The 27,463-nt window shown below is 47.7% G+C and overlaps 14 protein-coding genes across 14 annotated transcripts; 8 read left to right on the top strand and 6 right to left on the bottom strand.

Annotated features, from left to right (window-relative positions):
* Positions 1–1,885: 1,885 nt before the first annotated feature.
* N7500_003466 (ankyrin repeat domain-containing DHHC palmitoyltransferase family protein) lies at positions 1,886–4,249 on the bottom strand (the record flags this gene model as incomplete). The annotated part of the gene is made up of 5 exons (XM_056674612.1): positions 1,886–2,556; positions 2,609–2,721; positions 2,772–3,913; positions 3,979–4,089; positions 4,148–4,249. The coding sequence occupies 5 exons, from the start codon at positions 4,247–4,249 to the stop codon at positions 1,886–1,888; spliced, it is 2,139 nt and encodes a 712-aa protein (XP_056535137.1).
* Positions 4,250–4,785: 536 nt separating this feature from the next.
* On the bottom strand, positions 4,786–5,319 carry N7500_003465 (uncharacterized protein; the record flags this gene model as incomplete). Its single annotated transcript, XM_056674611.1, has 1 exon — positions 4,786–5,319. The coding sequence occupies one exon, from the start codon at positions 5,317–5,319 to the stop codon at positions 4,786–4,788; it is 534 nt and encodes a 177-aa protein (XP_056535136.1).
* Positions 5,320–5,821: 502 nt separating this feature from the next.
* N7500_003464 (uncharacterized protein) lies at positions 5,822–7,503 on the top strand (the record flags this gene model as incomplete). The annotated part of the gene is made up of 4 exons (XM_056674610.1): positions 5,822–5,985; positions 6,036–6,315; positions 6,371–6,841; positions 6,898–7,503. The coding sequence occupies 4 exons, from the start codon at positions 5,822–5,824 to the stop codon at positions 7,501–7,503; spliced, it is 1,521 nt and encodes a 506-aa protein (XP_056535135.1).
* A 2,273-nt stretch (positions 7,504–9,776) lies between these two features.
* On the top strand, positions 9,777–10,571 carry N7500_003463 (putative cyclin-dependent protein kinase complex component; the record flags this gene model as incomplete). Its single annotated transcript, XM_056674609.1, has 1 exon — positions 9,777–10,571. One exon carries the CDS (start codon positions 9,777–9,779, stop codon positions 10,569–10,571), a length of 795 nt encoding a protein of 264 aa, XP_056535134.1.
* Positions 10,572–10,786: 215 nt separating this feature from the next.
* Positions 10,787–12,229, bottom strand: N7500_003462 (hydrogen/calcium exchanger domain-containing protein; the record flags this gene model as incomplete). Its single annotated transcript, XM_056674608.1, has 2 exons — positions 10,787–11,378; positions 11,430–12,229. The coding sequence occupies 2 exons, from the start codon at positions 12,227–12,229 to the stop codon at positions 10,787–10,789; spliced, it is 1,392 nt and encodes a 463-aa protein (XP_056535133.1).
* A 1,378-nt stretch (positions 12,230–13,607) lies between these two features.
* N7500_003461 (cystathionine beta-synthase CYS4) lies at positions 13,608–15,348 on the top strand (the record flags this gene model as incomplete). Its single annotated transcript, XM_056674607.1, has 4 exons — positions 13,608–13,867; positions 13,927–13,961; positions 14,027–14,703; positions 14,755–15,348. The coding sequence occupies 4 exons, from the start codon at positions 13,608–13,610 to the stop codon at positions 15,346–15,348; spliced, it is 1,566 nt and encodes a 521-aa protein (XP_056535132.1).
* A 363-nt stretch (positions 15,349–15,711) lies between these two features.
* Positions 15,712–16,837, top strand: N7500_003460 (putative short chain dehydrogenase/reductase; the record flags this gene model as incomplete). Its single annotated transcript, XM_056674606.1, has 3 exons — positions 15,712–15,789; positions 15,835–16,159; positions 16,224–16,837. Coding segments are annotated over 3 exons (1,017 nt in total), but the record flags the coding sequence as incomplete, so codon positions are not given.
* Positions 16,838–17,092: 255 nt separating this feature from the next.
* Positions 17,093–18,092, bottom strand: N7500_003459 (signal recognition particle receptor subunit beta; the record flags this gene model as incomplete). Its single annotated transcript, XM_056674605.1, has 2 exons — positions 17,093–17,827; positions 17,880–18,092. 2 exons carry the CDS (start codon positions 18,090–18,092, stop codon positions 17,093–17,095), a joined length of 948 nt encoding a protein of 315 aa, XP_056535130.1.
* A 252-nt stretch (positions 18,093–18,344) lies between these two features.
* On the top strand, positions 18,345–19,480 carry N7500_003458 (putative beta-1,6-glucan biosynthesis protein (Knh1); the record flags this gene model as incomplete). The annotated part of the gene is made up of 4 exons (XM_056674604.1): positions 18,345–18,536; positions 18,590–18,690; positions 18,773–19,343; positions 19,412–19,480. 4 exons carry the CDS (start codon positions 18,345–18,347, stop codon positions 19,478–19,480), a joined length of 933 nt encoding a protein of 310 aa, XP_056535129.1.
* Positions 19,481–19,788: 308 nt separating this feature from the next.
* N7500_003457 (glutamate 5-kinase) lies at positions 19,789–21,307 on the bottom strand (the record flags this gene model as incomplete). Its single annotated transcript, XM_056674603.1, has 5 exons — positions 19,789–20,640; positions 20,694–20,789; positions 20,843–20,953; positions 21,022–21,209; positions 21,268–21,307. The coding sequence occupies 5 exons, from the start codon at positions 21,305–21,307 to the stop codon at positions 19,789–19,791; spliced, it is 1,287 nt and encodes a 428-aa protein (XP_056535128.1).
* A 223-nt stretch (positions 21,308–21,530) lies between these two features.
* N7500_003456 (mitochondrial inner membrane protease ATP23) lies at positions 21,531–22,361 on the top strand (the record flags this gene model as incomplete). Its single annotated transcript, XM_056674602.1, has 3 exons — positions 21,531–21,762; positions 21,821–22,080; positions 22,134–22,361. The coding sequence occupies 3 exons, from the start codon at positions 21,531–21,533 to the stop codon at positions 22,359–22,361; spliced, it is 720 nt and encodes a 239-aa protein (XP_056535127.1).
* Positions 22,362–22,945: 584 nt separating this feature from the next.
* Positions 22,946–24,222, bottom strand: N7500_003455 (aurora family serine/threonine-protein kinase; the record flags this gene model as incomplete). Its single annotated transcript, XM_056674601.1, has 3 exons — positions 22,946–23,080; positions 23,134–24,066; positions 24,124–24,222. 3 exons carry the CDS (start codon positions 24,220–24,222, stop codon positions 22,946–22,948), a joined length of 1,167 nt encoding a protein of 388 aa, XP_056535126.1.
* Positions 24,223–24,872: 650 nt separating this feature from the next.
* Positions 24,873–25,797, top strand: N7500_003454 (TIP41 family protein; the record flags this gene model as incomplete). Its single annotated transcript, XM_056674600.1, has 3 exons — positions 24,873–25,171; positions 25,237–25,627; positions 25,684–25,797. 3 exons carry the CDS (start codon positions 24,873–24,875, stop codon positions 25,795–25,797), a joined length of 804 nt encoding a protein of 267 aa, XP_056535125.1.
* A 532-nt stretch (positions 25,798–26,329) lies between these two features.
* N7500_003453 (uncharacterized protein) lies at positions 26,330–27,296 on the top strand (the record flags this gene model as incomplete). The annotated part of the gene is made up of 2 exons (XM_056674599.1): positions 26,330–26,705; positions 26,779–27,296. 2 exons carry the CDS (start codon positions 26,330–26,332, stop codon positions 27,294–27,296), a joined length of 894 nt encoding a protein of 297 aa, XP_056535124.1.
* Positions 27,297–27,463: the final 167 nt, after the last annotated feature.

Raw genomic sequence — 27,463 nt, 5'->3', positions numbered from 1 at the left:
CCGGAAGTTGTACGGTAAAATCAGCTTTTAATCAAAAAAAAAAAAAAAAAAAAAAAAAACGGACATCCTTTCCTTGGCAAGTGTGGTACACAATGAAGTTCCAAAAACAAAAAAGAAAAAAGATAACTCAAGCGCTGGTCGGTGCCGATCTCGATGGCAGGTATCCAGGTACGGAGTATAGTATATGTCTAGACTTTTATTTATTTCATAAATTCCAACCTTCCGAGGTTGGAACCTTTTGGGAAATCTCAAAGGTCAAACAATCACAAATCAGATAAAACTAAGTGGGGTCCTGCATGGATCAGATAACTTGAAAGTTTTATCTGATCGGACTTGGCGTTGTTTTCTTCCTTTTTTTTCCTTTCTTATTTTTTGAAAGAAAAAAAATAAAAAGGAAGAAACTCCTATAGGACCGTATATCGTTTTCCTTAGAATAGAAAAAATACAATTCGGGAGAGTTCCCAATTCTGCCCTATGTAAAACTGGCTGAGAGCGTCACCTGCCTAGTTGAGTGGTTAGCGAGATGGAGCCTGCATACGCACTGTTATGACTTGGTATTTTGTAAAATTTTCAATTTCCCGATTTTAATTTGTAAATTTGCAAATCTGTTTTGAAATTATATTTCTTCCTGTTTCTTTATATTTCCGGAAACCACACTTCCAGGCATGTATGCATCGTACGATCTACCCAGTCTTTGTATCATTCTCCCTGATTATATCATAACATTTCCGAACGTATTCGCCCCATGCCTTGTCTCCATAGGTCCATAGACCAGGCCGGTACCCGAGAGATTAGATCTTCCCAAATTTCCCATTCGAGTTTCGGCTGTTTCTTCGGCGATATCGGATGTGTTCAGAGTGGGAATATCTGATTTCTCTTGGCTCATGTCGTTCGTCCCCCTACCGAGGTAGGTTTCACATTGGGCTGTGACTCGGATTTGTTTCGGGCTCCAATGTTCAAAGCTATTAAATGGGCCCTTTCTCATATAGTAGAATTGTATCTATCGCCTATTCTGTATGTGTCGAGGTGAGATTTTGAGGAGCTAGCACGTTACCTTGTGTAATTCGTCAAGAAAGGCTAGAACCTATTGTCATCGTTGACCGCTAGATAGAACTACCGAGAAATATCAGCCCATACTGGAGTCTCGGCCGTCAAACATTTCTCTCGGGTCCCGGTCCCTGAAAAAGGAAAAAAAAAAAAAAAAAAAAACAAAAAAAAAAAAAAAATGCAGCCCTGCAGTTGGCTGCAGATACGGAGTCACTACTGCCGCTATCCGCTTGGTAGGATCTCAAGCTACAGAAGTACCTAGTGTGCGCTGGCATATGCACCCTTAGAGCTTCCATGCAGGTACGTTTTATGCTCTTGCGATGCGTACTGTAAAGCATAAGCCTGTCATGTGCAGCGTGCTACCTATGTACCTGGACCCAATCGGACGCACCAATCGGCCCCGTTCGGACGGGAGAGGACCGACCTTCCGAGGTAGGTATCATTCCAGAAAGGTCGAAGGGTCCAAGACTCGGTCTTGATGCAGTGTATTGGTGATTGGCTGCAGGAGCCAAGGGAAACAATCTATCTTATCTGATGGTAAGGTGAGACTGTGGGGTGTTGAGGACCTTGGATGCTAAGTGGGTGCCGTATATAGCCCGATAATGAATACTGGTTCCTGTTGCTGCCCAAGAGCCAAATCATCTCCCATGATAGAATAATAAAAGAAACCTTGGAGTCATTAATGTCTAACGTTAACTGTACAGGATCCTTTCTAAATCCAAAATGCAAACATTTGGTCGTGCCACATACCCCAACATTGCAACACCACGCTGCTTTGCATAATAAAACACAGGGTAAAAGGATATCAATGCAAACAACGCTCAGATCTCGGATCATCTTACACCATCCGTTCGGGGTCCTCGCCAGCAACGCTGCGGTAGCCAGATCCCTCGCCGGTCCGGTTACCAGTGTGCATGCGCATCGGGGTTTCGTACATATCGTGATAGTTGATCACCTCGCCGCCAAGCATCGCCGCCCCGGTCTGGCGCTTGCCAAAGAGCGGAGCCGGGTCACACCAAAAGTCGCGGCAGTTGGTGACAACCCCGCGGGAGAAGGGGTTGCGGGGACGAGCCGCCTGGGGTCCGTCGCGGAGACCGTCCTTGGCAGTTGTCCAAAAAGCGTCGATTCCGAGAAGAGATGACCACTGCTGGATGCAGCCATGTTTCCGTCGGGGTTCGGGTGGGCCACGGAGGGCCGGGTTGGGTCCTTGCCCAGAAGCCGAAAGACCAGCAGCTTCCATTGACGTAGTTCCGGCGGTCATGGCCGATGCAAAAGCTTGGGAGCTTGGGTAAGACCGGTCGATTTGATGGCCTCGCATGTTCTCGTAGGTTGTCTGGTTGCGAGAGATCTGGACGAGCTGGACGGCGCAAAGCATCGTGACCCAGACCAGCTGGAGGGTGATCCACACATTCAGCACTAAAGTGAAGGGGTCGCGAGAGGTGTAGTCACACAAGGTGTCGTTGATCACATTGCAAGTAGCATTGGTGGGAGCGGGTAGAGAATTGATATCTGCCATCATGTTAGTTGACTGCTTGAGGGCAAAAAGACCTATAGTACTCACAGGCAATAGTCAGCTGCACAAATAGAATGATACCAACTTCAAGGGAAACTATATAAAGAACAAAATGGCGGAGATTGTTTACTCCAACACAGTTATCAATCCACGGGCAATGGCTATTGAAAAATTAGGGGTCAGATCAATAGAAATTTCTGGAGACACATACTGATCATGCTTTGCAACGCACCGCCCGCAACGCCGACAGTGCCTGCTCCGGAGTGGCTTTCTTGCCATACAGGGGATGCAGAAGTTCTCTTCATCAAACTTCCATTGCTCGAACAGTTCCTTAACAATCTCTCTCTGTTGATTCCTGCTGCTCACTTTCGGAACATAACCAGGGTCCTGGACCATGGCAAAAATATAGAAATAAGCAGTCAAGCAGAAGAAAACCGCAAACAAGATGTTCAGAATCGGAGAGGACGAATAGGTTGCTGGTAGCACCTTAAAAACATAGCGGAAGCCAACCCAGAACAACGTGCCAGCAAAGACGCCAGCAAGATACGGTGTCTTGTGTAGAACGCGATATTCCAAGGGCCCCTTATTCGCAAATTGCTGTGCAACGTACTGCATCCCGAAGACTGTCACCAACACGAGGGGCACAGCAACGAAAATCGACAGGTTACTGAGCATCCAGATAGCAATCAGAATAATCAAGAAAGGCCAAAGGAAGAAGAACTTGGCCATGATGCTCTTGTTGCGTACGAAGTTTGAAAGGCCTAGAGGCACCACTTTTTGGGTGCCGTCCGGTTCAAAGCCGCGCTCGTTGAGCGAGCGGTACCAAACCCGCAGAGTGTTCATTTCCTGAGCCACAGTCGCAGGTGATTTTCCATCTCGGGTCTTTGCGAAGCGGTCGGTGCCGTATTCAAGCAACTTCAAGACACAAGGCATCGAGCCCTTGACTAGCGCCCAATGAAGCGGCGTTAAGCCACCTTCGTCCACGGCATTTGCGTTGGCGCCCCATCGCAGGAACAAGTCCACACACGCAGGATACCCCTTGTATGCAGCCCACATCAGTCCAGTATGCCCTTGTTGGTCAACAACGTCCACGGGGATCTCCTGATGTAAAAGCAGCACGAGTAGAAAAGCATTGCCATCGATGGTTGCGAGGTGTAGAATGTTGTATCCTTGAACGTCCGTTAGAAGAGGATCACCTCCATTCTGAAGCAGTAAGTTCACAATATAATAATGACATCGTTGTGCCGCCCACATGGCTGGTGTGGCCACCGATTCCCCTCCTTTGGCGTTGACGTCGGCTCCGGAGTCGATCAGGAATTTACACATCGCATATTGATTGTTGATTGCTGCCCACTAGAAAAAGAGAATGCAGTCAGTGAGCAGATCCCTGTTATACATTGTGCCGGGTTGTCACGAACATGTAGTGGTGTGATCCCCTCTTCATCGCGGTGGTTTGCGGTGAATTTTTTGGACGTGAACAACTTCTGCATGGTGCCAATCTCGCCCATTCGAGCCAACTGCATCACATCCTCCCCAAGAGGAATTGAGCCTTTGGGGGGGATCAGGGCGCAAGCTCTTCATCTCTACATCGTTTGGAGTGGGTGTCTCCTTGCCATTCGAGGCGGAGGTGGAAGCGGAGGTCTGGCCCGGGCTAGGGTCTCGGAGTTCTGGAGAGGTTTTGGCAGACATTTTGTGTTGTCTATTGTTGAATACGTATTGAATATGAATCGGATGCCACTCGGGGGCTGGGAAAGGAGACTCGATTCGAGGACTGGACTGTTTTGGGACGGTATTCTAAAAGAACATTGCGGTTCCGTCGCCAGCGCATCCACTCTGGAATTTTTGACGATATGCTCGGTGTGAAAGGTAGAGGCAAGTGGTAAATGGTAAATGGTAAATGGTTAGTGGTAAACAGATTGAGAGTCGAAAGGGCGGAGGGATTTGCGGAGACGCTAATCGAGCTAATTGAGAGACACGTCGCAGCCCTGCACTTCCTGTTATATGATATTCTGTACGGAGTAGTATGTGATGAAATTGTAACAGATTTGATATATCCTTTACTCTTCTAAATTTCGATTTCTGTTCTTAACATGTTCCTTTTTGAAGGAGGATCTTGATTACTCAGCCACAGGCAGCCGCATTTTGGCTCTCGGCCTTCCTTTCTCTCGAGTCAATCCTTATATATGCCCATGGTGCAAGGCTGGAACATTTAGAAATCAAAAGAATTACCGGCCTTCACACACGGGCGTGCAATAGGGACCACGTTCCGAAGTGCGACTCATGCGAGTCCACAAGTCAAAGAGAAGTGCAGCTCTACCGTCATCCGGTCCCTGGGACTGAAGCTGCCATCTACGATCTTCGTCCTTGGCCAAGCAATCGAACCCTAGCGCATACTGATCCTTTTCACGACGATTGTCAAGAGTGAGTCGTCCTACCTGCATAGCCAGCATATTAAACATCTTCAGAACTGTCAAAGGAAGCTGCCCGTCATTGATAGTGACCAGCTCAGCGACTTCTACAATAATATCTGAGAGGTTGCAGCACTGGTTCGAAAAGCAACTGCAAGTTGACTCGTTAGAATCGTTTTGGAGCTGCTTCCACCCAGAGAGTGTGTGGGCTATACGACGAAGCTCAATCTGGATTGCAGGGACATCCTGACATGAGATATCACCGACAGACAGTTGTTCAAGATATACGACGAACTCATTTCGCGAGTCGGCGAAGAACTCTCGCATGGCCTTGAGAGTACTTGCATCCATGATGGTTGATGCAGGGTGTTCTTACTGATTTCAGGGTTGAGATCTTTGAATAGAAGTGTTTCAGCTAAATCGCTCGAGTCGGTGGTGATGTATATTCAAACCCCTGGGGATGAACCTTTTATCCTCGAGTATTCAACCTTCAATCTTTGTTGAGTTTGAAACTGTTCTTGGTCATCAAGACAAAGGCATAGGATAAATAGGACTATCGGATGAATAAAGAACCCAAAGAGGGCCTTTCAAGTCTGTGTCGATCTAGTATATCTCTCTTTAGTTGATATCCTGACTTGATTCAAAGATATACTTGCACAATGTATTTCCATTGCTTCTCCTTTGTTCATAAACAAGACATTATATATATATAAAGATCACATACAATAATCATTGTCGATTCCTCAAATCGAAACTGTTATACTGGTAGAGTGTTGCAATCAACAAAAGAGAAGTCGCAACTCCACTTTCGGAGCTCCCTGTTTACCGCATCACCAACCTCTCAAAAACAACAATGGAAGACACCGTGACCAACAAGCTCATATCAATTCTCAACGACCGAGGTATCTCCACTAAGCAGGAGGCGGTGGTGTCGGCATTTAAGGATGACAGGAATACACACTGGGCGTCCAAGTACCTCCGCCCTGACACCCTACTATCAAAAGACGAGCTCGCGTTGTACGTCTCAGTTGTATTCCATCTACCATCACATGGCTAATTGGAGGCAGGTACCTCAAGCTCGAGAACTCGGATGCTCTTCAACCTATTCTTCGCAACCCAGGCCTCGGCGCGACGCGGCCTATCCTCGAAGACGAACTCCGCAACGCGATCGAGTCCCTCGAAGCCTCAACGGCAACAATTCAAAAACAGACCGAGACTCTCAAGTTTCAATGGGAAAGTCTCAGCCAGCAATTAGGCCTAGAAAACAAAGTGAAGCAGCAGCGGAGCCGCGATATCGCTCGGCTGCAAAATAAACATGAAGCGGGGAGACAAAGTACTACAATGGCGGTAAGGGCATGTCCATCGCAAACCGTCGCGTGTTGCTGACCCCGGTTCTTTGTAGGCAGCTGAGCTTGCCGATGAGCTGGAGGCTAATTTAAGAACTGCATCGGACAAGTCGGGCGCGGAAAGCAAGAGAATTCTCGCTTCTCTGTCTACCCGGTTAAAGCAGGACGACAAGGTTCTGGCGAGGTTGGAAACACTCATTTCCAGTATCAAATATCGTGGGAATGATGCATCTACAGTCAAGCGCGCGAATCATCTCAGCGCGACGCTGTCAGACTACGTGGCAGAGGAAATACACTACCGTCTCGATCGACTGTATCTGGAAACAATACACGCAGGGAGCTCGGATCCCGACGCCAAAGATGAGCCAACGAGCATTGCCCTCGAGGAAGAACTTGAGTCTCTTTATCCAGAGATCGAAATTTTGGCAGAAATGTCGACCAGGCAGCAGTTCCACGAGCCTATCCTCCGTGAACTCCAGAACGAGCATGATCAGCTTCGGGTGGCGTCGCAGGAGAAACTCGAACAGGTATGAGGCTCTACCTTGGCAGTACTATTGACCAGAAATGAACTAAATCATACCAGGCACTCGACATGTTGATCGAGATGACTTTGTCAAAGCAAGATCTTACGAACCAACTCGGGGTCCGGGAGTCGTCTTCTGAACTATTAGAACAGCTAGCCGCATTATACCAACTCGAAGCAGGCAGCGACCTCGTCACACAGGCATCATCCCGACGAGAGTCTCTGCGACGCCGATCGTTACAGCCTGGCCTCCTTGCCCGCACGTCCAGTGCCCCTGTAGTTGCCCAACCGTCACTTGAAAGACTTCTGAGGCGTGTTGGTGTACCACCAGAACCATTAATCCACCCGCGCGAGAATGGAGGGGTTAGTGACCTCCACGAGAAGCGTTATCACATTTCCGAAACACTTCACAGTCTCAATATAGCTGTGGGCGCTCCTCTCGTGGCTCATTTAACACCGTTGGACAACGCGTCTCAGCTTCTTCACTGCTCATTGCACGCCAACTCTCACTATGAAACATCACTGCGTGACTCTTCAGAGCATTCGGCGCTCTCGGGCCTCGAGAAAGGACTCGCAAGTCTTCAAAATTGGGCTCAGAAGCTCAATCTGGATGTTCTCCACCAGCGTGATAGCAATCAAGAGAGATTAATCGAGCGGTGGACATAGGAACCGTGGCGCAGCTTCACTGCCCAAGGCTGTTTTTTTTTTTTCTCTTCACATGATTGTATTGTTTCTAAGGATCTATGCATCCATGCATGAAATTGTGTCTGATCTTGTAGTCGAGGATGTCAATGGTTGGCTCTTAATCGCCGTTGGTTGTTTTAGCGCCAGAGTGGCATGGCCTCTGATTTGACAACTGGTGTGTGGCTGAAGGAAATCCTTCACCAGGATGTTAGGATGACTTAATACTCCTGAATAATGTTTGCGCAGTGAATATTTTAGGCAGTGATCACAGTGATTGTAAAGATCATTGGATCTTATTCTCCGAAAAAGTTGTGTTCATTGTGCTATGGTCAATAAGAGGTGTTCGGTTGTATCTTGAACGCTCTCTGTGTGCTCTACAAGCCACGCCTCACTCAGGAGTACCCTGCTAATCACACTATATCACTACTTGAATATACCTTCTTTTTGGAGATGCAACTCTAACATCACATTTCTGGTGTGATAGAACGAGGTTGAACATGGGATTTTGTCAGATTCTGTCAGATTCTCTCAGGCAACTGGTCTCCAAAGACGTTGACTCGTTGAAATGTGCCCTGATGACCGCAGGTTTGTATCAGCCATTCTCTTGTTGTGAGTGAGAGGGAAGGTTGACTACAAAAAAATAATAGCTTCGTTATAGGTTTCCTCTCTTGGGGGAGATATCTTCCAACCCCCCGGTTCATCGTCGGATGGTCGAATATAAAATCAAGTCGATATCTCGCCATCAAGCTCTTTGTTTTCAGTCTATACCAGATCACCTTGCTTTGTCAATCCTGCGTTGATTCGAGTTGAATATAGAAACAATTCTCTATCTTTACTATCGTTGCCCTTTTGAAAGGAGTCGGCTGCTTTGAAACCATTGTCGACATGTCTTCTTACACACACTATGCCCGGCAATTCGGCCATGCTGCTGCAAACAACGAAGTTCGTCAAGTTCCATTCTTTATTTCTTTATGTTCACTCAACAACTCCCTTGTTCGGAATGTATCTTGTGCTTCCAGATGCATTGTTCAAGAGTCATTTATTATCACTTCATTGCCCTCCAACTATCCTTGGACTCCATCGAGTATCGAGGACAAGAGATTAACGCATAAGATAGAGACGCCATCACATATATATTGAGCGTGCAACACGTCAATCCTCGAGAAACGCATATTTGAGATTTCTTTACATCGAGAGAGGTGATCCGGGGTATACATACCCCCCAGGCACCACAGCGCGTCTTTACTCGACAGGTATGAGGTCCCGGCCTCCCAGTTCGGTTTACAGGTCTGAACCTGTTCGCAACTCCAGTTCCCGGTATGTACCAGCAACCCATGAGCCGCTTCCCAAAATTTGGGTGGATCCCCTGGATTATGAAATGGCATCTAATTGTGCCAGGCAAAGACATGACTCGTGTGCAAGGCCAATGAGAATGGAGGAGCGAGCACCGAGAAACGTTCGATTCGTGGATTTTCCGGATCAAACATGGGCACGAACAACTCAGGTTCAAAATACACGCGAAGCAACTGTGGATTACCAAACGAGAGTGCCCGACGTGATCTCACACGGATCCCGTGAACTATCGAACTCGGCTCAACGAGTCCTCGGGCGATATTGGTTCTAGAGCAGCATTTTGGTCGGGGCCTGTTACATCTCTAGCTTTACCGATCTATAAGCTGAACAAAGAGGTCAGGGCTCTATACCTATCGAGTATGGACGCGCTGTGGTGCCTGGGGTATGTATACCCCAGATCACCTCTCTCGTGTAAAAGAATGTCAAATATGAGCTTTGGGGGAGTTTTTTTTTTTTTTTTTATAGAAGTTGGAGATGAGAAGGTTTTGTTGGGTGGTGATATTTCATGTACACAATTTAAGGTCACATGTGGCAACGTTTTCTTATCTTCCCTGATTTGATTCAATTCGATTTTCAATTCGCACATGACCTACGAAGTACGGAGTACTGTGTCAATCTTGGAATCCTTTGGGGAATTAATTAGCTTATTTTCATATGAAGCTGCCAACCGACATAATAACATAAGGAACCTCTTATCTTTCCTCCCCCCCTCCCCAAATCGAACCCCAAGATCCGCCACAGAGGGTGCCCCAAGTCCCAACAGAGGCCAGAAACTACTTGTTGGAAAATGAGATATCCAGCTGGGCAGCCACCATCTACCTCAAGGTCCAGGTGCGCACTACTCGCAACCCCCTACCAAGCCCGCGCCTGCGCGTGGCAGTGAAAACCATTCACACACAACCATGGCCACTTCCGTGACACAAACTACAACCATGTCCATGTCCCAAGACACAGATCCCAACCCCAACTCAAACTCTGTGTCAACGATGTTGAAACTCGGCTCGCCGCTGGATAATATTGATCGTCACCAACCCGACCATCCTGATTCGTCGCCGACCCCCGCCGTGTTTGATATTTCGCCCGAGGCTGCATTACACTTGCTTTGTTTGAATATTGAGCGGCTAGGCGCTTACTTCGCTCAAGAATCTGCCGGCACTGATGAGCTGCATGCGCATGGGTCCAAACCTCGGGACCATCACGACACCCCTGCTGAGGATGAGCTCAAGGTGAAATCTGTCGGGTTGCATGTTAAGAACTCGAGTGGTTCGGTTGATCCTGCGAGGGCGACAGAAGAGGCCATTCAAATGGCGATCTTGGCGAAGAAATTTTTATCGAAGAAAGTGCCGCCAATTCCGTTGAACGAGTATCTGCTCCGTTTGCATAGATATTGTCCCATGTCCACAGCGGTCTATCTCGCAGCTAGCGTGTATATATCGAAGATGACGCTAGTCGAGAACGTGTTGAGAGTTTTGCCGAAGAATATGCATAGGCTTGTGCTTGCTGGTGTTTGGGTTGCTTCGAAGGCTCTGGAGGACTTGAGCTATCCGCATAGTCGGGTTGCGAAGGTCGGTGGAGTCAGCGAGCAGGAACTGTCAAAACTCGAAATCAGCTTTTGTTTCTTGGCCGACTTTGAGCTACGTGTGGATGCCCAAATGTTGATGAACGAAGCCTTGCGCCCTCAGAATAACCTGGGATAAGAACCAGTCAACCCATATTGTGTTCTGTCTCATATGAGGTCATATTACATTATGTGGCCTTATCTGACTAGCTAGGCGCTGTTCCTGACAGTTAATTATTTACTCTAACCATCTATGGAGATTCAATTGACCCATCAAACCCGTCCAAACACCAACCATGATATACAGTATGGAATATATTCGCGGACCAAACACGCTTAAAGACTACTCAACATTCAAGACTGATTCGTCGAGGCAATGTGCACAGGGGGATAGTACCAAGTGCAAACAGCGATGATGAAGTAAACCAGCACACAAAGAGCACCCTCAAGGTAATTGGACTTGCCATCGCGCAAGAAATTCCCAACGACCAGAATCGAGAGCACAAGGAGGACAACCATGAAGATCTCAAAGTTCAAACTCATATCCTTGCCCATGCCCCAACCAACAATGACAGTGAGCGGTGCATTCAGCAGTGCTGTTTGGATCGAAGGGGCCAGGCAGTGGAAGAGTGCGAAATTGATCTGGTTATCCCAGGCTTCGTCGATGGCCGTGAGGTGTTCGGCAGCCTTTTCCACCAGAGGGACGAGAATCAAACCGAGAAAATTGTCCGAGACACCGCGCTCCACGATGTGCTCGATTTCTTGGACTAGGAAGACGGCGGACATGCAGACGCAGGTCAGGGCAATGGCGATGGCCACAAAGCATTCTATCATTGTGAGCTTTGCTCTCGCAGCTTCTTCGTGTCGGTCTTCGTCATGGTGTTCGTCTTTCTCTAGGATATCATCGAAAATGGTGTTGTGGCTGTGTAAGTTGAAAATAAGATATCTATCAGAGTGTTAGTAGGGATTATCGGAGCACGAGCTTGGGGCCACTCACGTCAAAAATGCCACGAGAAGGATCACCGCACTGGCACGGCTGATTGTCAAGGCATATTCATTCAACTCCACCAGAGTAAAATGATCGTTGACGCTTCCACGCAGCGCTGAGTAGAACGCGCTTGGAATCAACAGACCGAAGCCCGCGACTAGGAGTAAACCGGTCCCAACTTCACTGATGGCTTCGTGGAAGCTCTGCTCATGACGCTTGATACCGCCGACAAAGAAACACATGCCCAAGCAAAGTAGGAGATTTGCCAGGATGGAGCCTAGAATAGCGGCCTGGATGACAGGGATCAGATCCGAATGTTCGGTCCGGCCATGATTATGCAACAAAACCATGAACAGCACGAGTTCGACCACAGAGCTCAAGGTTGTCTCCACCACGATGCCTATCATCTTTGGTAGCTTTTTGGCTAGCTCTCCACCCGCAAAGCCGAGTAGGTTTGCCGAGGGCACCATGGCGATGTAATTGAGACTGAAGATCCAGACATGAAGATCAGGTCGCGCGAAATGGACGACAATTGCGGCGGGGATAAAAGGCCAGAGGATATTTACAACCATCGAAAGCGTACAAACACTCCTAAAGCATACCTTGATGAGATGCCATGGGTGAATGCCGGTTCGACCGCTCTCTCCGGCCGTGTCCACGCGAAATAAGGCCCATCCTCGCTTGGAAGTGGTGGAATTGGTGGGCAAGATCGAATTTTGCGAGCGCTTTTCCGGGACCGTCTGCTGGTCGCCACTCCCACGGAGACGGAGATCGGCGTTCTGTGAATGTGTTGATCTGATTGAGCCCATTTTTAACCGATCACTACCTCGTATAGATCAGAGGGTTCGGCGAAGGACACGCGAATTACCAGACCGTGACGTGACGGGGAAAACAGAATAACAGGGGTGATCTCGAAGCTAGAATAATGTAAATAGACCAGGGTATTAACGCGCTAAAAGAAAAGACAAAAGGGAGTTTGTGGTGGGGGGGGAGGAGAAAGACTATAGAGTACGGAGTACTCCGTACAGAGTACAATATAAAGGAGGCAATTAAAAAACAAGGTATGCGCTGGCACTTAATAGAGCCAATCAGCCAAGTATTTGATATGAAGGAGCTGAGTCCAGGAGGTCTTGGCATATCCCATGATGCTTTTGTCGTGATCTATATCCTATATTCTCTCGTCTTTGTCACTTCTTCGGCTTGAAAGAAAAGAAAAAGAAACATAAAGGGGTTAGGCTTGATTTCATAGTCAAATCTCAGACCTCAACGTATGTGAAGTATGGTAAGTATACAGCATACTAGTCAGGGATGAAACGCCAATTATGTGTGGGCCATGTCTGCACAGCCACGGCCTTTTATAGAGTGAAGGACTTACAACATACGGAGTACTCCGTATATATATATATACAAGCGTAGACGGCCGCTTCTGCGGCCTTATGATCTCTTTCTTACAGGGTTTTTTAGTGGTCTTTTTAGTGGTCTTTTCAGCAGTCTTCCAATAGCCTTCACAGTGGGCTTCTCATTTTTTCTTAGATATCTATAAAATAGGTTTCCCCTTTCCAGTCTATTCAAGGCGGCAGAAAAAGGCGGAAAGAGCATACTCTGTGCAAGCGACTTTTCTATGTATAACTTCTGATATATATATACCAGTGTAGACGGCCGCTTCTGCGGCCTTACGATGTCTTTCTTACAGGGCTTTTTAGTGGTCTTTTTACTGTAGTGGTCTTTTCAGCAGTCTTTTCCAATAGCTTTCTCAGTGGGCTCCCCATTTTTTCTTAGATATCTTTAAAATAGTCTTTCCCTTTCCAGTCTATTCAAGACGGCAGAAAAAGGCGGGAAAAGCATACTCTGTGCAAGCGACTTTTCTATGTATAACTTCTGACTTCTGATGACTGACTGATATAAGGCACGTTTTATACCCTTGGGAATATTCCTTCCTAATCTCTACAAGTTCTATATTCTGAATTTTGTTAATATCAAAGACACAAATGTTTTGAACATTAACATAATTAATATATCGAGATCTATATTATTTATCCATAACAAAAGTCCATACATCAATCTATACATAGTATATATAAATCATGGGGCCAGAAAAAAAAAAGCCGGTTATCATCGGGCGGGGCGTAAAAGGCGAAATCTTCGAAATTCGAACTTCCCTCTTGAAACTACTCACACAATCTCATCATGGCCTCTATCACAACCCCCGGCAATGCGCCGGTCACTTTGGATACTATTACCCAGCAGATCGGTAACACACCACTTGTGCGATTGAACCGTCTGCCCCGCACCTTGGGAATCGATGCTACCGTCTACGCCAAATTGGAATACTTCAATGCCGGTGGCAGTGTGAAGGATCGCATTGCCCTTCGCATGATTGAAGAGGCTGAGCGATCCGGTCGCATCAAGCCTGGTGATACTCTCATTGAGCCCACCAGTGGCAACACGTAGGTTCCTTTCTTTTCTCCTAGGTCATGGGCTCGGTTGCTAATTGAGATTCACCCAGTGGCATTGGTCTGGCACTGGTTGGTGCTGTTAAGGGTATGTTTGAATTGTCCAACACTTGTTTTATACGTCCTAATTTTTGTCTATTCTTCTCTACTCAGGCTACAAGACCATCATCACTCTCCCCGAGAAGATGTCCGCCGAGAAAGTCGCCGTTCTGCGTGCCTTGAATGCAACTATCATTCGAACTCCCAATGAAGCTGCGTTTGACTCGCCCGAGTCGCACATCGGCGTGGCCAGACGTCTCGAGAAGGAATTGCCCAACGCCCATATCTTGGATCAATACGAGAACCCCAACAACCCATTGGCACACGAGCTTGGCACTGCCGAGGAGATCTGGACCCAGACCAATGGTAAGATCAGTGCTATTGTCGCTGGTGCTGGAACCGGTGGTACGATCACTGGACTTGCCCGTGGCCTGCGGAAGCACAACCCCAATGTCAACGTGATCGCCGCCGATCCCTTTGGTTCTATTCTCGCCCTGCCTCCCTCCCTCAATGAAGCTCGTGCCAATGAGCCTTACAAGGTCGAGGGTATTGGATATGATTTCATTCCTGAGGTTTTGGACCAGGATGCCGTGACCCAGTGGATCAAGACCGAAGATAAGGAGTCTTTCGAGTACTCCCGCCGTCTGATCGCCGAGGAGGGTCTGTTGGTCGGTGGTAGCAGTGGCAGTGCCATTGCGGCTCTGGTCAAGGCTAATAAGGCCAAGAAGTTCTCCGAGGACGATGTCGTCGTTGTGATTCTTCCCGACAGCATCAGAAGTTACCTCTCCAAGGTAGGATTTGACCTTTTATTGACTTTGCCTTCAAACTAACGAATTTTCAAGTTCGCCGATGATGACTGGCTTGCAGCTAACGATCTGCTCCCATCGCTTCCCGACGTGACATCGACCACTCAAAACCAGGAAGCTGAGTCTAACCCTCTGGCCAATGCCAAGGTCAGCGCTTTGCGCTTGAAGCCCATCACAACCGTGACAGCCAACTCCCCCTGCGAGACTGCGATCGAGGTGATGCGCGACCGAGGTTTCGACCAGCTTCCCGTCCTTGCTCCCTCTGGGCGCAAGCTTGTCGGTCTCGTTACGCTCGGCAACGTTCTCAGCCGACTGACGCATGGCCGAGCCTCGGGTCAGAGTCCCGTTTCCGATGTCATGTTTGATTTCTCCAAAATCTCCGAGGTGGTCACCGACCCCCGTGATCTCTCCAAGGGAATGGACTCCCTCAAACCTCAGACCCGGAGTCGGGGCTTCATTGAGATCACCATGGATACCCCTCTCAGTGTCCTGAACCGCTTTTTCGAGTGGAACAGCGCTGCGGTTGTAACCGAGAAGGACGCAAGTGGTGCGATGAAGCCATTGGCCATCGCTACCAAGGTCGATTTGCTCACTTGGATGTTGCACCAGTCCAAAGCGAACAAGGCCTAAAATGTTTTCTTTTTCTTTCCTGAAATACATTCGTATGAGACATTGCTTGTTGGGTAGGGGTTCAACATTCCTGAACATTCTTTGATACTTTGGGACAGGCGTTCTCTCTTGCGTTGGCATGAAGGTTTCTTCGATGGAATTCAACACGTTGTGGAAATGAAATACCTAGATCATGCAGCGCGAAGGCGTTGAATGTGATACATACTTAATACATACCATAGAAAAAAAAATAATACATCTATATACATACATCTTTCTATATACATAGTACTTTTTCAGATCTGTTTGGGGGGAGGTGGCAATGACGTGACCGTCAGATATCAACTTCATCTGGGAATCCTTTCGACGTTGTTTCAACCCGCGATGACAGGAATCTTCACATATCGGAACTTCTCGCTGGAAAATATACCAGCGTTAAATGGACAAGTGGCTGTGGTGACAGTGAGTTCTTTCAGTATATTTCGACCCAGCAACTAATTTTCTTAGGGTGGACAAGCAGGTATTGGCAAAGGCAAGCATGAGCCCCTGATCTCAATTCAATTGAATAACCGGCCGAGTATAATAATCAATACAGAAATCACCGCCCAGCTTCTCTTACATGGCATCGAAAAAGTAATCATCGTGGCCAGAAGTGAAGACAGATACACCACTGCTCACGAGGAATGGAGACACCGCGAAGGCATTTCACTCGAGAATGACACTCGAGCTGAATTTGTCAAATGCGATTTGGGGGATATTCTGGAGGTCAAGGCCGCAGTTGAGGAGATCAAACAACTCACAGACCGGATTCATATACTAGTTTGCAATGCAGGTGAGCTCTATTTCTCAATATGAGCTAGAATTGGTACATATTGACCTACCTCCCTAAACCAAAGCCATCAGCGTTCAAAATGAATGTAAATGCTCACCCCAGAATATCGAGCGTGTATTCGCGACAAACTGCGCTGGGCACCAAGTCCTAGCCACATCGCTCCTACCTCTGTTGAAGAATGGCGTGGCGTCTAGCAGCGACGTACGAATTGTCGTTACCAGCTCATCATTCCATTTTTGGTGCCAACAGCTTGATCTGGATCTTCTGTTTTCATCGTCGCGCGTCAAGTGGCCCGCGTTGTACGATGGGGTATGGCGCTATGGTCGGTCAAAGCTGGGTAACATCCTCTTTGCCAAAGAGCTCAGTCGGCGGCTTCTGGACAATCAAGATCCAGCGAGCAAGCAGATTTATGTCAATGCATTCTTTCCGGGCAACATTGTTACTGATCAATGGCGTGGGTGGGATTCTTACTTCGGGGGCTTCTTAGGTTGGCTTATAAGAACGGTAGGATCGTGGTTGGGCCAGAGTCTGGAGGATGGAGCTGCTACAGCTTTATTTCTTGCTACTAGTTCCGAAGTGCGGGAGCGGAATCATCGTGGTCAGTATTTTATACCTATCGCTACGCTGTGTGAGTCCAGTGCGGTATCTGGAGATATGAAGCTTGCTCGAGATCTGTGGGTGAGTACTTTTGTTCTCTTTCACACCCACGATGATTCTATCATTGCTGATCATGCAGGATTGGATTGATGCACAAGCTACAGGAACACTGGGGTTGGATTGGCAATATCAATAGAAAACCACGTTGTAGTCTCTTGAAAACCTCGGCGAGGCTTTTGTTTTTTCTTTTGGGATAACATATACAAGCAAACCACGATAGGGCCACTTATTTACTATATTGGACCATCGAGCCAAGAGAGCAAACCCTCATAGCGCTTACAAGCACATACCAACCCACTCCTCCCAACGGCGCACTCCAGAGCCGAACTCTTCTAGCAGGTCACCCTTGACAGCACCTCCAACCACATCAACCTTGATACCGACCTCGTGCTCTAGGAGCTTGAAGCTGAAAGTCTCGTGTTCGTCATTACCCAGAATTTCCTCTTCGTCTTCCAACCCGGTATCCGCACTTGCATCTAAAAGACCCTTGGTCTTCGACTTGCGGATGCGATCAATCTCTGCCTCCAGCTTCTCTCTCACCGCGCCTGGTGGCAGTGCAGTGAAGAGATCCTGCTTGTTCGCGGCGATTAATACAGGGATATCAGTGGTCCGCTTGCTCGATGACCCGTTCTTTGCGCGCTTTTGGAGAAGGAGAAGAACATCGTGTAGATAGGTCGCGGTGTCACGGAGCGTCGCTTCATCAACTAGAGCAGCGGTATCAACCATGAACACCACACCACGTAGCCTTGTCTTGATGTCCTTTGACTGGGACATGGTCTGGAGTTCGGAGATGCCTTGCGAGAGGCGGAGCTTGCCATGGCCAGGGGTATCCCTTACGCGGTACTTGATTGGATTCCGGATGGCCTCCTTCAAGGAGGGATCATTGTCCGATCGGTAGCGGTTGGACCCGGTTGGGACAGTGGGTGGTAAGGTCACGGTTACAAAGGTTGATTGTTGGGAGGTGTGGGTATCGTGCGACTTATTCGAAGCGAGTGAGGACTTGGCCTCGAGCTATAGATTGGTTAGCAAGAGATCGACCACTCTGAGGTCCTGAAGAGCCTACCAAGGTTGTAAAAGCAGTTTTGCCAGCTCCACTGGGGCCTAGGAGTAGGAAATTACTCGAGGGCGGAGAGGCTACAGCCTGGAAGAAGAAGATGTGCAGTGCGATCGGGACACCAAAGGTGAAGAGAATGGCAATAGCAATGGCAACAAGATTGCCATCAAACAGCAGTGTGGCAATGCCTGTCAATGAGTTCCAATTTGCTTGAGACGACATGGTTGGGAGTTGAAAAGTGGTGGGCCGACACTTTGACAGGAGACCCGAAGGATAGCACGGGCCACTCCCCTTATCTTAGTGCACATCACACGTTCTATAGAAACCCGTCAAGGGCTTCTCCCAAGGGCTTCCCAAGGGCTTAGGAATGATGCAAATCATGCACATACCACGCCTTATGAAGGGATGTTTTCCAACACTCTTAATAGATCACTCTCTGCTTTCTAGCAGCCCGTGTTCTTCAATCATATCAGTATGCGAGTCCAATTGCTCCAGGTCGCCATGTTATTTGCGGCTGCCTATGGCCAGATCAGTCCTCAGGTCACAACATATGCTCTAAGTTTTGATGGTGCAGCTGTCGTGAGTCTGCTTTGGGGCCTAGACAGTGAGCCAGCTTCAACTTATGATTTTTATCTTTGTGCTGGTGACGAGACGACAGGTTCATATGTATGTTTCGCTCTGTGCTGCAATGGAAACATAAGACTTAACCACATGTTTAGGACACTCTATCACAAGTCATCAACAATGGCGCCTATGCTTCTGGTGACGTGGTGTCATTTCAAGTCGACCAAAGTATCGGTGGAAATGAACCGAATGCATAGTAAGACTAATTCCTCCTAGCATCTGCGGCTTCATAAATTTGACTTGGTGTGACTGACCAAATATCCCTGGTTTCAAATCAGCTTCCTCAAGATAGTTCTATCTGGCCCTCATAATCCCTGGTCCGGTTTCACTTCCCATTTCACTTTGACCAATATGAAAGGTACCTTCTCGACCAAAGTAACAGATGCGATCAAGACAATGCAGCCGGTTGCTGCCGTCGCTATTCCTTGGCCTACAGTCGAAGACGATGAGGACCTCCTCGAGGCCGCCGAAATCACCTCAACTTCCAACATATCGAGTCTCATCAAGAATTTCTCAACCGAAACGGTCTTGCAGTTCTCAATCCCAACCGTCAAAGGCGAAGCCGAGCACAAGGAGTTGCGTAAAAGACAGGCGGCTGCTGTCGGTGAGGTTGAGGTCGGCATCGTTGCTGCAGTTAACCAGCATACTGTCCCGTATGGCGAGCAAACTGGCTCGATCAAATACGCTCCAATGCCGAAGAGCGCTGGGACTACTATCGCAACCAGATCGGCCACCCCGCAATATCCACCTTTCCCGTTCTCCATCGCCACTACCTACCTTGGTGTGCCAACCGTCCAGTATACTGATACGGCTTTTGCAACGTGGACGGCGAACAGCATTGAGAACACAGTGAGTTGGATGGTCAAGGCATGATGTCGGTTGATGTCAAAAACTAATCCGTTTTCTTTGTTGTTTAGGCTGCACCCGCTCCTGCGCCCACGTTAAACAAGAGGATGCAAAACTGGTTGGATCGTTGGAACGATTGATAGGTTTTCGGACATGTCCTGTTCATTCTCTCGGATATCTTTACGTGACGCATGAGTTAGCGTGAACGCATCCAATTCCAAATGATTTCATTGACTACTTGGATGTCATACTTTTGGGAGTTTTCTGCTTTACAACTGGGAGGTCTCTTTTTCTTGGCTGTTTCATTTGTTGGCCTATAAATCGCGAGCAACTTTTATACTGAAACGATCAAGGTTTGAGTGGGATATCAACCATCCAATGCAGTCGAATCCAAGAAATTTTTCGCTTCCGTTCGTAATATGCGTATAATGGATGATGCAACACTGCCTCAAGGCGACTTCCATTCCTCCAAGGCCGGTGTTAATGTCGGTGTCACCGTGTGTTTGTGGTCCTCGTGGAAGGAGATGTTCTCTCGCATTGCCACATAGTAGCTATCTGCATAGCCAAGTAGCGTCTCAATCTGCGTACTGCGGTGGCCTTTGATGTGTGCGATTTCAATGCTTCCGTAGTTCACCAGAGCCCGACCGACCTCCTTGGGTTCCTCTCTGTGGTGGATAAAGTCGCCATTCAAGGCATTTGGCGATGGCCGATCAACAACTACTAGCCGCACGGATTCCTGCTGTCCAAAATGGCCTTCAACCCCGACCACTCCAGCCGGGAGAAGATTGGCATTATTCAAAAGTGCGTGGTAAGCTCCACGGTCGATGTACAATGTACCGTGGGGGTAAAGTCCATGGAGTAGCCAGAATGTTCGTGATTGAATGGGAGTATCTGAACGGATAAATCGGGTGTGAAGAGGGGCAATGGGTGCCTTGTTTTGGTCGCCGGTTGCTACGCCATTGAGTTGAGCCTCAAGATATTGTAGATACTTCACAATATCGTGAACATTGCCTGGCTTTGAGCTCTTGGTAATGACTGTCGTGACACCAGCACTGGTTCCAAGCTTTGCAGCCACAATCTTCGTGCTCATGCCCCCTGTGCCAAGGGAGGAGCCTGCCGACGAGACGTCAGCCTCGAGAGAGGAGATATCAGTGACTACCTCGATTGGTTTTGCGTCTGGATTAGTTCGAGGATTGGCTGTATAAAGACAATCGACATCGGTCATCAAAAACAGATAGTCAGCCTTGACCATAGCCGCTGTAATTGCAGAAAGGGTATCGTTGTCGCCAAATTTAATTTCCTGGCGATCATTGGGTTAGGGCAAAGATTCAACTTGAAAGGGAATTTCCTTACAGAAACGGCGAGGGTATCATTTTCGTTGACGATAGGAATCACTCCCATATCAAACAATTGACCAAATGTATTTTGCGCATTGACATATTGGGTTCTCTGTATTGAGGGTCAGTAGAGGAATAAATTTGAGTAGTTATGAGATTACATACATCAGCGATATCATTTCTCGTTAAAAGAATTTGGGCCACAGGGACACGAAGGTGCGAGAATAGATTATCCCAAAGACTCATCAGTCGACATTGGCCAACCGCAGCGAGTGCCTATAAACTTCGTTAGCAACTTTTCCAAAATTGCGCGGGCTTCAGTTTCTGTAGAAGGGAAGACCTACTTGTATACGCGGCAGATATGTCGGTCTCTGGTTCACATTCATCCTTCGCAGACCAACACCCACGGCACCAGATGATACAAGAACGACCCGGTGGCCATCTCTATGTAGTTTGGTCACCGTTTCCACAATCAATGTCAAGATCGAAAGAATCGGCTCGTGAGTTTTCTCATCAACAATCGAACTCGTTCCTATTACATTGAGTGGTCAGTAATCGAGTCATCGGCCAATAGATATAGATCCCCGTACCTAGCTTGATCACAATTGTGAGACCTGATGAGGCCACCATGACGCGAGTTCTAGCTCCAATAAGCCTCGTAGCAATAAGAAAATAAAATGAAGAAACAAACGAACAGAATATAGAACGGCCTGTTCACTGCCCCGCGATGAAGCGCGGAAGAGCCCTTTTTTGCCCGATTCCGGCGCGTATTCTGCCAACCACCACCGCCATTTGCGGATCTCGCTTTATCGCACGCGGTGATACATGAATCTCGACAACTCCACGATCGAAAATGACAGACTCTCAGTCGCCAGGTGCAACTGGACCTTCGAATGTGAAGCCCGACACTACGGGCTTCATTCCAGGTGATGACACCTGGACCCAGTTCCGCAATATCTATTCCATCCTCACTGGCAAGATGTCCAACGAAGGAATTGAAAAGTTCCGTATTGCGCGAGACACTCGCAATGAAGAAGCAGACTGCAAGCGCTGTGAGGACCAGCGAGATTATCTTCTTCAATATAGTGAGTCACTCCTTCAAGGGTGATCTGAGCCGGATACTGACTAGGTCAATCTATGAAGGTCCTACGATTCGATTCCTCAGTGAGAGCATTCAACAATTAGGAGGCGATCTTCACAGTCATAATATCTACTGCCGTCGCTGTACAGATAGAAAGGGCGGTGGCTTCGATCCGGAATATGGAATCTTGATCTGCGCAAATGAGATGAAGGATCAGGGACATCTCGAAGATACCATGGCCCATGAGATGGTTCATGCATTTGACCACCTCAGATTCAAAGTGAATTGGTCTGATAATTTGCGACACGCGGCGTGTACCGAGGTATGTTTCATTTTTCTCGTCTTGAAAGGTCAGTGTTCGCTAAATCCCTTTAGATTCGGGCTAGTTCGCTCAGCGGCGAGTGCAGATGGGCACGCGAATTCTTCCGAAGAGGACAGTGGAAGCTTACACAACAGCACCAAGAGTGTGTCCGACGGAGAGCCATCCTCTCTGTACGAGCGCGTCCGACTTGCAAAGATGAAGCCCATGCCACACAGGTCGTCAATGAAGTCTGGGATAGCTGTTTTAGAGACACACGCCCATTTGACGAGATCTACCGATGATACCACAACCCATGCAGCGTTGTATTATTCTCCACCCTTTTTGTATGATAGATTTTTTTTTTTTTTTTGGATGTACTATATTCATGGGTTTCACCAGCGACAGGAACATTCCCGCCCATCTACTCCGTTTCATTTAGGTAGATCTATTACGAACAAAAACCGACACGGCAATATATCATCCGATTGACGGTACTAGCGGTGAGATGAGATCAAAAATATTTAGTATATGATAGTTGATGTCACTGTTCGGACACACACAACTTACAGATCTAGTCCCGTATGATTCTCCGCCTTACGTTCTGGTTATAATGGAAAATACACCAGAGACCACACAGAGAAAGCTGTGCCTTCCAGTCAAATTGCTTGAAAGTATTATGTTGTATTGAACACGTCGGAAACGAAATAGAATTAAAATCAAAATTCGCGATATCGCGAGTACCTCTCCAGCTTGACTCCCAGGACAAACCCAACACGCCTTGAAATGCTTGCAGGCTCGGAACACCAGAACTCCGTATGAGAAAATGTCTAAATGAAACGACAACCAGAACTCCCAGAAAACCCGTAATGCAAGGGGCAAGTCATGTTCATGCTTTGCCCTCCTTGGAACAACCCGAGCTTCGCTTCACGGTTCGATCATCTTTCTCACAATGCTTGACGATCCAAGGATGGCGCTGGATCTCCTCGAGTGGGATTCTTTTAGCGGGATCAAGAACAAGGAGCTATATATTATGTGAACAAGCGGCCTTTTACATTGATAGAGAGATAGACTCACCTTCTTGATAAGGTCCTTCGCCTCCGGGCTCACGAAGGAGGGAACTGACATATCTGCTCTAGTGATTCGCCGTTGGGTCATAGCAGGGGTATCTTCGAATGGTGCCTCGCCCACCAAAAACTCATAAGTCAAGACACCTAGACTCCACAAGTCGACTTTCTCACTATAGTAATTGTCCTTGGACCCATGCTTGAGCATCTCTGGGGGTAAGTAGTCGAGAGTTCCACACATAGTTTGGCGTCGGTTGTTGGGGGCATGAACACTCCAGCCGAAATCGCTGATTTTGATCTCTCCATGAATTCCAACAAGGATGTTTTCGGGCTTAATATCACGGTGCATAACGTGCTTTTTATGCAGGTATTTCAATGCTGCAGCCATCTGCGCAATATATTGTGCGGCCTTCCATTCTGGGAACCGATGCTCCTTGCGAAGGTGCTTGTACAGCTCACCGCGGCCAGCAAACTCGAGGATCAAAAAAATTCGTTTGCTGTCATGGAAGTGACCATAGAGCCTCAAGACATTAGGGTGACGTAGGTTACTCTGAATCTCGATTTCACGCCTGACTTGCTTCTGGACACCACCCTGTTGTAACTCAGACTTGTGCAGTACCTTCAATGCACAGACGAAGCCAGAGGAACGTTCTTTGGCAAGATAAACTCGCCCGAACTTGCCCTTTCCCAGTGGTTTACCAATTTCAAACATTCCTAAGTGCAGCTCCTTGGGCACAGTTGGCTGTTCGCAGAGGGAAGAAGATGTGCGCTGGTCACCGTTTTCATCGGTGCTTCGAGTCACTAGCGCGCCATAAGATCCCCTACCCGGTGAAGCTGGGACGTTCATCGCATTTGCCTTGTTCTCATTGTTATTTTGAAGAGCCAACTTCAAGAGTTGAGCTCGATTCGAATTGCTGTTTGACTGAGCTGAAGAGACCGGGGCCTTGGTAAATCTGATCAGTAAGGTGGATTTCCAACCAGATCACATTAAGTCAAGTACCTTTTGCTTGCCATACATCCGATCATTGTTTCCATTTTCCTTCTCGTCTTTCATGGACAGATGCTCAAATCGAGCCTCGAGCGTTTTGGTCGTCGACATGATGAGAGGGCGTATGGGACTAATGGGAGGCGAAAATGGGGATAGGAAGAAAGGAGTTGTATAAAGCAGATCCGAAATGGGGTTATGTTTACTCCAGCGCAATCATGATCAATTTGCACGGATTCGGTCGTTCGATTGGAGGGTCGATTGGAGGGGGGAAATATCGCGAAGACGGAGAGAGCAACACAAGCACGGGTGTTTGGGCGATCCCATATCACCCCAGCAACGCCCCGGCTGATGTAAGATAGGTACCCTATCACGCCGCCATTTTCTCCGCTCTCGGCGCCTATATCCTCCATACCAATGATATGCTCTAAGAGAATATATCTGTGTTCCATTTACAGCTAAATATGACGAGACACTGTCTTCATCTTATACTGATAGAATGTTTTGCATCAAATGAGCACATTGAAAAGAAAATAATAAAAAAAAAAAAAGTTGGAAAGGACAGACCCGACTATTAATATATCAAATCAAACCCCCTTGAGCTTGAAAATATTCTGCCGAACAAATGTAGCAGGGTCGGACCGCCTCTTTCTCCGTCCGCGGGGTTATCGCTATCAGCTCCCATCGCAAACCCGTGGACATTTATACATACCTGTGAAGGTCCTCGGCTGGTCTTGATCTCTTGTTATTGTCAAGCTTGAACCATGGCAGCATGCGCTACGGTCTCCCCGGAGGCGAAGAAACCCAACTCGATCACTATCAACGGGTTTCGAATCTCAACACAGAAGCTGCCCATTCTTAAAGCTGACCCGATCGAAGAAATGACCCAGAAACTCGGCATTGCACCCCCGGAAATGATTTTTGGTGATAATTATGTTGCAATAGAGCACGAGAAGGGCCATTGGGGAATCAATTTCAATGCGTTTGACGCCTTGGACTTGGTTGACAAGACTGGTCAATCCATGCTCCAGGTCGCGTACTCGGGAGAATGGCAAAAGAGCAGGTATTTAATTTCAGCCTCCCAACTTGTGCTTAGTCGATCATTGCGACTAATAACCGGGTATTCAGAGAGAAAACCCATGAAGGAATTAAAGAAGTTGTGAAACCATTCGACTGGTCATATAGCACCGACTACAAAGGCACCCTCCACCCTAATGCGCGGCCGTTCGAGCCCACGACGAAAGCAATTCCGATTGAACTGTTGAAGCGCCCAGACCCTATCCTCTTCTTTGATGAGGTTGTTCTTTATGAAGACGAGCTGGCGGACAATGGGATCACCATGCTGTCTTGCAAGATCCGAGTCATGCCAGGAAGACTCCTTTTATTGACCAGATTCTTCATGAGGCTTGACCATGTCTTGATTCGACTCCGAGACACTCGAGTCTATGTAGACTTTGCTACAGGTGAAGTCATCCGGGAATATCTCTCAAAGGAGTGTGAATATGAGAAAGTTCGACAGGTATGTCTACTTATTGGACAACATGGAGATATATTTGACCTGACAATCATCCACAGATGCTAGCAGCGACTAGGCACGATATCCCGGCTTTCTTGAGAGATCCCAACCGACTCTCTGAGGTTCTCCCTCTTGTAGAAAAGCACTCCGAGCGATTAGTGCTAGGCGATTGAGAGATCTACGCTCCATATTCTAGTTATCCACGGGGAATACCCAGGCATCGAGCTTGGGTAGAATTATCAGCATGACTGGGATGGTCGTCATTTAGAAAATGATCATCTCCACAAACAAAATACACCACTTGATCATGCCGGCCATAGGTCTGAACGTTGGGAATGAAGATACCTCGAATTCGCCCACATGAGTCTTATGTTAGACTCGATTAGTCGGGTTGCAGGCCTACTGCCACAATTCATAATCAAATTCATGGGACACATTCAAACGCAGGGGAACATGAGTTGTACAGAGCTCGAGTTCAATAGCATCAAATTATCAGCCGAATGGCCATCGGGAGGTCCACATGGAAAAAATACCAAAAGACATATAATCGAGTCCAATAGAAGCTTGCAAGACACAAGTGTGTGTGCCCCCAAAGTTGCCTTCTGAGCTCACCTTCAGAACAAACAATGCAAACACATTTTATCAAGAGAAAGACCCAGATCGCCAATCACGATAGACCAATTCGCAAATTCCACATCCTCAACAATGTCATCCAGGAGGTTTTCAACACTATGGACGCGTGAGATTCGCGGGTCCCAGAATTTTCACCTGTCCAGATCTGCTATTCGCAGCCCGATAACACCGGTCTCCGCCTCTTGCGCATCTACGAAACAGCCGTTGAAATCGATCACCACTCGATCATATTCGCAAGGCAAGGTTTTTGACTTGGCCAAGAACTTTTCTCGGAGACCCGGAAATGCCGCCGAGACTTATGTCGCATATGGCATGACGCAGAAGCTATTCGAGGCCTGTTCCAGCCAAGCGGATTACAAGATCCCCCAAGCGTCGCAAAAGGGAGTGGAGGTCCCTAAAACGGAAGCCGGCGAGGATCTCGGTGTTGGAGAGGGCTGGTGGTATAAAGGTGTGACAATTCTAGCGATCTCTGGCTTAGGCTGTGATCTGGGTTTGCAGGCAGGCTAATATCTTTACTGTAGAGCTCGGCCTCTTGCCAACCTTTTCTACCTGGTCCCAGGTGACATTCCTCCACATGTACCTGTTGACGGTTCGCCTTCGTGCCCTGCCCCATCGTGAGAGTGTTACTACCTACTCCCGCCACTTGATTGACCACTTCTCGCATGAAGCGGAACACCGCATGGACGTGTATCATGATCTAGGTAGTCGCACTATTCGCAATAAATACCTGAAGGATCTGTTCATTCAATGGCGTGGAATCATTGCCGCATATGATGAGGGGTTGGCCAAAGGCGATGCGGTCCTGGGCGCTGCTGTCTGGAGAAACCTCTGGAAGGGAAATCAGACAGGACCGGATGGGAAAGAAGAAATCGACTGGGCGAAGGTTGCCCAGGTCGTGGCCTACATGCGTCGAGTCCTGTCGGAGCTATCAAAGAAGGACGAGGTGGATCTTGTTTTTGCTCTTGGGCGTGACCAGAAGAACACTGGTATCTTCGAGTACTCGGAGACGGACAAGAAACTTGTTCAAGCAAACAAATAAGGAATCATCCTTGCATAAGTGAGTGGTTTGCCTTTGAGGTATCCGTCTTGCTATGCTATCTAACACTGTTTGATCACAATAACATGTACAATATTTAATTGCCCTACTCTCTTTGTATAAGAATTTTCATCGTTCAAGATAATGAGACAAAAATCTAAAAAGTGAGC

Source organism: Penicillium coprophilum (assembly GCF_028826855.1).
Source record: "Penicillium coprophilum strain IBT 35676 chromosome Unknown utg000002l_segment0_segment1, whole genome shotgun sequence".
Lineage (NCBI taxonomy): Eukaryota > Fungi > Ascomycota > Eurotiomycetes > Eurotiales > Aspergillaceae > Penicillium > Penicillium coprophilum.
The sequence above is the reverse complement of the archived record's forward strand: the minus strand, read 5'-3'. Positions and strand labels throughout refer to the sequence as shown.